The 9,906-nt window shown below is 43.7% G+C and overlaps 1 protein-coding gene across 1 annotated transcript; it reads right to left on the reverse strand.

The window, feature by feature from the left end:
• Positions 1 to 341: 341 nt before the first annotated feature.
• On the reverse strand, positions 342 to 9,285 carry LOC308283085 (E3 ubiquitin-protein ligase TRIM39-like; the record flags this gene model as incomplete). The annotated part of the gene is made up of 4 exons (XM_080723472.1): positions 342 to 645; positions 947 to 999; positions 1,564 to 1,686; positions 7,906 to 9,285. 4 exons carry the CDS (start codon positions 9,283 to 9,285, stop codon positions 342 to 344), a joined length of 1,860 nt encoding a protein of 619 aa, XP_080579598.1.
• Between the last annotated feature and the right edge of the window lie 621 nt (positions 9,286 to 9,906).

Raw genomic sequence — 9,906 nt, forward strand, 5'->3', positions numbered from 1 at the left:
TTTATCAAAAACAAAATGTCTGTCACCTCATGTCCATATAATATATGGACATTTGGACAATATATGGACATTATGGTCATTTCAGTCCAGAATGAACAGGTTTTATCTGTCCCGTACGTCCAGAATATGTGTGTAGTGTCTGTCCCGGTCTGATGATTGGATACTTTGAGGATTGGTCAAGCTTCACATGACAATTCGGCCCTCCAGATAAAATCATTCATTCTTTCAGAATATAAAGAATGTATAGATCACAGAGTTCATAACTCTAGAACACATAGAATAAAAGTTCACCGCTTCACTTAGAACAGAGGTTTGATTTCTAAACTAACACCAAGAACGACTCAAAACAACACAAAGTTCTGCAGATAACGAGGCATGTTTCTCAGTCTCTGCCTCCTAGGGACAGGCACAGACTGTGCAGGAGGCCCCTGTGGCTCACAGAGTGCCACAACAGTAGTAGGAGATGCCACAGGGCCAGAGGCCGGGGCTGGGGGTCGAGAGGACACTGGGGCCGGCTGGGGCAGGGACGAGGGCCAGGGCTGTAGCTTGAGGTAAAAGGGGCGCAGGGGCAACCGCCACCACCGGGGCTCGGGGCAGAACAGGGGCCGGGGCTGGCTGTGGACACTGGTCCCAGACGGGTATAGTCTGTAGTGACAAGGACCCCGATAGGGCTGTGAGGGGAGTTGCTGGCGAGTGAGCCCCTGTAGTAGGGGCGGGACAAGCAGTCGGCCCACTCCACCTGAACCGACTTGCGATTAAAATGGACCACCCTGTGTTTGGCCAGCGAATTGTCTGCCTCTCGTATTTCAAAGGTCACTGGGGGTTAGCCCTAGGCCGCCTCAGGACCACATAGGGGCCAAGCCACCATGGCGCAATTTTGTTGCGAGAGCGGGCTGTGTCATTCACCATCACCAGCTCTACCACACCGCAAGGGGTATACTTTTACCGCCTATCACAGTAGTGTTTCTGTTGCTTGACACAACTGAACTCCTGCACATCCTGTACAGAACACAGCCGGCCAGACAAGCATAACATCAACACCAAAACGATTTCCTCCTTCCTCTCCCCCTCTCTTTCTCTTCCCCACACTAGCCCTCTTGCTCCCCCTTGCTGCTAGGCAGACGAGGTTTTTCAGTCTAGCTAAACAGCTTTACAATGTAAATACAAAACAGTTTATGATGCATTATGCAGTCTGTTTCAAGGCAGTGCAGCTATATGCAGTAGGCCTACTACTATAGATTGTCACCTTCTTAAAGAGTCATGAAACACAAAATCACTTTTTCCATAAATATATATTATATCAATGAGTCACTTGTGATAGGGGGCAATGATATGGTTCAATTGTGGTTTCAGAGCTTTCTGCTGTCTCTGTAGCCATTTCTGTGTACTTCTAGTTTCTGGGTAGAAAAGAAATATTTCGTGCAACTCATTAAATATGTGCTCTCTGCATTCCATTAGTTTGGCGTGACGTGGCTTATCTAATTAATATTAACGTTTGTTTTATATAGAGTTGTATCAAGGGGGGTTGTTGTGGTTTCACTGTAATGGCCAGAGAGAAAACACCCGCGCCGTGGCGGGTGAGACAACGCTGTTATGCTGCTGCTGCTGCTGCTGCTGCTGCTGCTGTCCGTGATGGGACAGCTGTTCAGTTCGACTCAGTGGTGGAAATACTGCTGTAGAAAAACTCTGTTAGAAGTAAACGCCCGGAATTCAAAATGTACTCGTAAAGTAAAAAAATGCCGATCTATAAGCTCACAACGCGCCGCGGAAGCCACACGTTGTGAGCTTATAGATTGACAATATGCGGTTTATTCTTGGATCCAGCACCATATAAAAAGTCTAGGGGATGTGCATATCCTACCCCTTTTTTGTATAAGGTGCCAAAACGCCCAGTTATACAACGTTTGTGTCTAAATGTATAGTGTCTCTAGAGCCATGGCATCATAATGATTTTACTAAGAGGTGGATTAATTCGAGTGGGACTGTGTAGGTCAGGACCTCACTGAAGGCCTAGGTGTGAATTGTACAGCCGCCACTGCATTCAAAGCATGGAAGGAAACAATTCCCAAGCAGAAGCATTGCACATATTGTAGTGTGGTCCTTCATATTGGAGCAGGAGGTATCAGGAGCTTTTCAAAGCACTGGGTGAAGGCAGCAACACAACTAATGGTTGTATTTGTTATGTCTGCCGTTCAGAAACCACTGTATGTAGGAACTGAACTACTCTGATAAGTAGTGAGCATGGAGTCTCCTCAGTGTTTTGATGTTTTGACTTTTGTTGAGAATATTGAGTTGACATATACTTTTGATTTATAAAATCAAAGAAAGCACTGTTGTCCATAAAGCTATGATCCTTTACTGTTGTCCACAAAGCTACCTCCCTCTCTTAAAATAAAAATAAAAAGATAAAACTATAAAAAAAAAAGTATCTATAGTATTTATGATGTCCATGTTCTAGTAGTTTAAATCAACTAGATAGGCATGTTGTTTATGACATGGTGTAGAAGGGACCTACAGTAGCTGTGTAGAACAGAGGTTGTATAAGCTGCATATAACCTAGCCTGGTTAATAAACCAGACTGCACAACACCACGCCCTGTTGGTAGTGGTGGTGTTGTGGTCTTAGCCTGATACTTCAGTCCGCACATCACCACCCCCTGTTGGTGGGTGGTGTGTAGTGTGGACTGAACCCGGAGATATTTTATTTTATTTCAAGCGTGCCTGAAGAGCGGGCGCATTGAATGGGCCAATCAGGGCTGTAGACTTGAGGCACGTGGTATGCTGATCCGGTCCCAGCCCCCTCCCTTCGGAGCTGTTCTGCCCACGTGAGATTCCGTAGTGGACTCTGATTGGTGCTCTTCTGCCCACGTGAGCCGCTAGTGGACTCTGATTGGTACGTGAAAACTGTCATGGCGGAGTCAGACTCGACTCGAATTCTTTTAATAAACAATACAATAGTGCCGTTTCATTACGTTTTAATACCATTTTGCACTAACGTAAACATGCAGTCATATAATATGTTATGAGAAATAACGTATTTTTGCAATGTCACGCCGCGTCGCCGTCGGCGACACACGGGGCTGTGTGTGTATGTGTGTGTGTGTGTGTGTGTGTGTGTGTGTGTGTGTGTGTGTGTGTGTGACGTCAATAGGCTTTACCCCGCCCCCGCTGAAGTAGAATCTCCGTCCCCAGGCTCAGACTCAATCCCAAAACGAAGTGTGTGATTGAGTCTGGCGCTTGCAGTCAGGCTATTGTGGTCTGGCCCCTCACATTAAATAAGCTTTTTCCACCAGCCCTCAGAAAGGGCGAGCCAATCACGGCTGTAGGCTTGGGGCACGTGGTGGGTGGTGGCCTGGTTCAAAACCATTCAGCCAATCAGGCGAGTCTGTGTGTATTCAAACACATTCCCCCCTCCACTCTTATTACAGACATCAAACAGATTGTAGTCTTTGATGCTTTCAGTGACTAACGAGCTATTGACACTTGTATGGCTCAATCAATTACAGCAGCTCACAAGCCCTTTGAAGTTCAGAGGGAGCAATTAAGAGCAAGTCAACTTAACATTTTTTTAAACCACCCCTTGAAAATGAAAATTCTGCTCCCGAGTCCAGACTAATATCCAACACGCAGTGAGGAATTAGTATGAGCAACGCCAGGCTACATATAACCTAGCCTGACTGCAAGCGTCAGACTCTTCACTACGTTTCACTCCGGGAGAGAGTCTGAGATTGCGGGCAGACATTCCACTTCTGGGGGGGGCCGGCTAACGCCTATTGACGTCACACACACACACACACACACACACACACACACACACACACACACACACACACACACACACACACACACACACACACACACACACACAAACACACACACACACGCTTAGAGCCCCCGACGGCGACGTGGCATGACATTGCAAAAATACGTTATTTCTCATAACATATTATATGACTGCATGTTTACGTTAGTGCAAAATGGTATTAAAACGTAATGAAACTGCACTATTGTATAGTTTATTAAAAGAATTCGAGTCGAGTCTGACTCCGCCATGACAGTTTTCACGGACCAATCAGAGTCCACTAGCGGCTCACGTGGGCAGAAGAGCACCAATCAGAGACAACTAGGTACTCTCACGTGGGCAGAACAGCTCCGAAGGGAGGGGGCTGGGGGAGGCTGGGACCGGACAAGCCTACCACGTGCCTCAAGTCTACAGCCCTGATTGGCCCATTCAATTCGCCCGCTCCTCGGGCGAGCTGGAAATAAAATATTTAATCTCCGGTGTCAGTCCACACTACACACCACCCACCAACAGGGGGTGGTGATGTGCGGACTGATTTATCAGGCTACATATCTTCCACTTGGCCTAGATGTACTACATATGTACTAAATATAGCTTACAAATTCAAACACCCATGCCACTTTTGCAAGATGTGTTTCCAAACCTCTGTATACAGTTGGATTAGTTATTACCGTAATATTTTGTCTCTGTATAAAATAGCCTCAAGTCGACCCGGAAACAGTTAGCCCCAGTTAGCCGAATAGCTAATAGTTAGCTCACAACTTTCTACCTCTTCTCTTTCACTTCAATCGCGGTAACGTCCGTATTTCACTATTGGCCGCCAACTCGCATTAATAGTCCCCTCAAATAGTTATCATCTACAACGCAAATCAAACAGTCATCGCCTCACCAATACTTTATTAACGTCTGTTTACATTACAGACGTGGGTGCCACTCGATTCTATAGGTCACCATTTGCGGTGTAACAAATTCTATAGGTCACCAAATGGGGTGTAACATTCCAGCCACACTACACACGCAGTCACACACTCGGCACACATACACTGCCTAGTGCCTACACATTTCAGCATTGAAAAACAAACATCTACTGCGGACCGCGACACAGACAGCTATGCCAAAGAAAAAGAGGACACATTCTCTACAAGACGCAAGCATCTACCTATGCTCTCCAAGACGCACGCTTCTCTCCAAGGCGCAAGCGTCCACGTTTAACATCTACTGCAGACCGCGACACAGACATGCCAAAGAAAACAAGTAGGACATTATTCTCTCCAAGAGAATAATGATAATTAGGGTTTTGCAGAAAATTCTAGTAACCTACACCACTGATATCTATTCAACAACACTACACCTTCACTGACACTAGAGGGAGCCAACAGCACACAGGGTGAGGCTGAGGACTGGGAATATTTCAACACATTTTATACTTGTTTAAACAACTTAAACCATGTTTACTAGTTGACATTTGTCCCTCAGGGCTCTATTCTTGGTCACCTGCTTTTGTCCGTCTAAATCATCACTGTGAGTGTGCGTGTCCATATGCACACATGGCAATGGCATACATGCATACATGTGTAGGACTAAATATGTGTCTATTAATGTAGACACACGTTCGGGTCTGTTTTACCAGGACTGAGTCAACCAAACTATAAAATAATAATAGATAGGTCTGTCTCCTCATAGTATAATGACAGTGACAGTGACAGTATAATGACATGAGTTAATGTCGAAGAGTCGAAGAGTCCTTGGGCAAGACTCTGAACCCCTAATTGCTCCTGGTGAGTAGGTTGGTGCCTTGCATGGTTTCCTCCGCCACTGGTGTATGAATGTGTGTGTGAATGGGTGAATGTAATGCACAATCTACGTAAAGCGCCTTGGATAAAAGCGCTATATAAATGCACCTTTTACCATTTTATTTACAGTTTGTTCCCATGTTAATTTCTCAGCAGAGCTGCTTGAAAACATCAGCATAGTCAAATCACTTGCTGGATGGAGCATCCAGGTCATGTTTTTACCTTAAAACTTGGATCTAAGGACACAAAAACACATAGTGGGCACATATACCCACCCAAATTGGAAAAGATGCTGACACTTAAAGAAAAAGTGAGTAGACAAAGAAACAAACTAAAATGTATGTACGCATTACAAACAAGTGTATGAAGATACTGAAACTGTTCTATGAATATGAAAAAGTTTAATCTTCAACACAATGTTATACAATATGTAGTGGGGGTCCCTGCTGTGTATCTCTCTCAGCTAAAAGCTCACAATGCAACACGTGAGTTTGTAGATCTGCTATTTTCGGTTAATGTTCCCCTCAGAAAAGGAATGCTCAGATTCAAGGTGTAAGAAATAGATTTGCACACAGTAGCTCCATTCAAAGGTTTTATAGACATCCTCCTGAGTGACGTTTGGAGGAGAAAGCTCTTCTTCAGACTCCAAAGTCAAAGTGCAGTAAGAAGACAACAATTATACTGATGAATTGGGCTTTGAAGTGTTTCAACTGTCAGTCAGTGGTTCCCAAAGTTTTTAGCTCAATGCCCAAAAGAGAAATTAGCAGATCTATTGTACAAGCTAACTACAAGCTCACAACGTGTCGCTTCGCACCATGTTGTGAGCTTATAGATCTGCTGTTTTCACTACTTCTTTAACATTTTTATTTATGTATTGAAAAAAAAAAAAAAAACATCACAAGGATGCAACTGGGACGTATCATCAGTGATGTAGCCTGGGGTCGACGGGTGTTTCGGGTCTCGCAACATCATACACCCTCGCCCAGGTGACCCAGCCGGGGTTGATCAAGTCCCGACTTATGTCCCAGTAGCTATCCACTATCAGTCCTATTAGGGAAAGACAGGGTCACTCAATGTTTTTTATTGCAATTATTCAATTATTTTTATTCATGAAAAACTTTTGAAATGTTTTGAATTGAATGAAATGCTGTTTTTAATTGATGAAATGTCGTGATTGTCTTTGTTTTTTTTTTCTCTCTTAAATCTTTTGAAATAATATTATATATGTTTTAATGTAGGAATAAAAAACAAAAGGGGATATTTACTCGCATGGGTCCTGACCCATTGTCTGGGAACCAGTGCTGTAAGTGACACTGCACTAATTCTTGAGGTAAAGTCATGAAATCATGAACGATGATTTGACTTTTGCTTTGAGACAAACAAATACCCTAGTTATTGCACTTTTATATCTATTTCTTGAAATGCAATATTTTGGATTCAGCACCCATGCCTTTAAAGGGTCTGTGGAAGTAAATTCAGGATTTGAATGTACTTCTCAGATTCCCTATGGAAGAAATGAAAGTGCCAAGGACCCGCTAAATGATATGTATTTGGGCTGCAGGACTCACCCATCTGAAAATGTCCCCACAGAAGAATAAACCTAGAAGTTTTTCAAACACTTTCAAGATGTTCAAAAACAGCAGATGTACAAGCTCCCAGCGCAACATGAAGGTGGCGGGCTGTGAGCTTGTAGATCTGGTATTTTACTACTACTGTTGTAATCTAAACCACTAAAACTAAAATGCTTTCCCCGTTTTAGTGGGATAAACAATTCCGTTAAAAACAAATAATTGTTCTGTCAAGTGACATTTCAAAAGAGCAACGTTAGATATTTAGAATCACAATACCTCCAAATAAAGCTGTTTTAATATTTTATTATGGTGTTATCATTGTATTATCAGTGATTCAAGTGACTGCAGGGTTCACAGTCTTCCCCAGCTGTTGTGGTTTCATAAAACTAATAATAACTAATCTTTAACATACTGACCTCTAATAACCATCAAATTATAATGTGTCATTCTTTATCTCATAAAGAGATTGTTCCAACGTGATGATTCTATATTAGGAAAAAGTGTAAAAAGTAAAGTACTGTTAAGTGCAAGAGTAAAAGTAGGCTATAATAATAATAGTCTGACACATTTCATAGTAAAGTATCTCAATGTTTATTAGATAATTACATTTCTATGAATCCCCATAATATTAATTACCATTATTGTTGGCACTAGTACTATTACTAATATGATTAATACATCATCATCATCATCATCATCATCATCATCATCATCATCTAACTACATGGTTCCAGAGTTACACTGATCTTCCATGGTAACATCTTCAGAGGGACAGGTTGATCAGTGTGAATGAATGGAAAGAGTGTTTCAGTGAAAGTGTGTGTGATGGTGTGTATGTGTGTGTTAGTATCAGGATCAGAGAAGGACAGCTTTCCTTTGTTCCAGTCCAGCTGGACTCTGATCTTCTTGGGGTTCTGCTTCACTGAGAGGACAGTGTGTGACCCTGGTGAGGAGACTGCTCTGTATTTACCTTCATATAACAATATGCACCAGTGTTGACCCCCTCCCTTTCCCTTCCTCTGAAAAGACTCTGCTGACACACCCAGTACCCAGTATGTATTATCTCCAACCTCAACATCCCAGCTGTGAGTCCCAGAGTTAAAGCCCTCAGAACCCAGGACACGGTGCCAGTAGTCAATCCTCTCTGGGTTGTCAGGAAGCTGCTGTTTCTCTCCCCATCTCGCACTGGTCAGATCATCAGACAGGATGAGTTTTGGATGGGCAGTGTTGGGGTCCAGAATGACAGGAGTGTAGGAGACAATGTGCTTCATCTTGTCCCAGACTCTGAAGGTCAGGTTCTTCAGGTGTTTTGTCTCGTCTATCAGTGCTCCTGAGACCGGCTGTGGGTCCTGCAGTGTGAACTGGACTCTTTCCACTGTGGTCTTGTAGTTCTGCAGGAATGAGATGTGTTCAGCTCTCAGATCCTCCTCTATGGCTCTGATTGTGTCTGAAAGGGTTGATATGTCTCTGTTCAGACCCTCAATCTTGTCCTTCACCATCTGAGTCTTCTGCTGCTCTTCCTCCCTCAGTGCAGTGATCCTGGCCTCCTCTTCCTCTTGTAGAAACTGATGCATCTTCTTAAACTGTTCCTTCATCTGCATCTCTGTGTGCCGGGCCCGGACCTTAATGTGTCCTGCTGTTTGGCCACAGTTTGTTTTAACCTTATTAAAGACCTCCAGTTTCTCTTGTAAAGGCTTCAGTAATTTCTGGACTTCCTCCTTGTGATCCAGTGCAGCTTCATCGGTGGGTCTGAATCTGTGGTTGATGTGTTTTTTAGAATCTCGACACACAAGACACACAGTTAGTTGACATTCCAGGCAGAACAGTTTGAGTTTCTCAGCATGCAGACTGCAGAGAACCTCAGACCCTTTTGAAGCTCTCTGATGTCTCTCCTGTATGAAGGCCTCACACAGGTTCTTCAGAGCCAGGTTTCTGGGTGGATCCACTGAATGTCTCTCCTTACAAACTGGACATTCTTTTATTACCTTCTCTCTCCACCATTCCTGCAGACAGGCTTTACAGAAGCTGTGGCTACATGGCAGAACAACAGGATCTATAAAGATGTCACAACACACAGGACAGGAATAATCCTCTTCTGGGCGAGATACGTTGGAAGCCATTTGGTCTCAGTGTGTAGCTTCAAATACGCTGCTCAAGCCAGGAAATCAGCCAGTCAGTGGTGGTAAAACTCCCTCCTCTAGAATGTTCCGTGAAGTTTACTTTCCCTTTGAATGGTGGTTATTGTTAAAGTCCATTCAGCTGACAGAGTCAGCAGCAGGTTCCAGTGGTCTGGGTCAGTATTCCCTCCTGTAGCTGTGGAAAGACTGTCTGTTCTCCTCACTGGAAGGTTTGTTTTATCTGAACGTGATTTTTATGGTCTCTCTTATACTGTATGAATCTGGCAAAGTCTGGGTGGAGCTTTGACGAACAAGGAAACTCCGTCATATAATTTGAGGTATGTTGTCAAACAAGCATATGGTGTGATTTCTTCGTCACATGCATGGCATTTATGGAAAAGCAGGTTAGCTCATGGACACACAGAGTGTGTGTGTGTGTGTGTGTGTGTGTGTGTGTGTGTGTGTGTGTGTGTGTGTGTGTGTGTGTGTGTGTGTGTGTGTGTGTGTGCGTGCATATTGTTTGTTCCCATGCTCTGACTTGCACAGTATGAAGCATAGATTCCACTTACCACTTGGCAGTGCACACCTCTGGGTCACATGGGACACAAATGCCACATTTTACGC

This window comes from Nannobrachium achirus (genome assembly GCF_963921795.1).
Source record: "Nannobrachium achirus genome assembly, chromosome: 4".
Lineage (NCBI taxonomy): Eukaryota > Metazoa > Chordata > Actinopteri > Myctophiformes > Myctophidae > Nannobrachium > Nannobrachium achirus.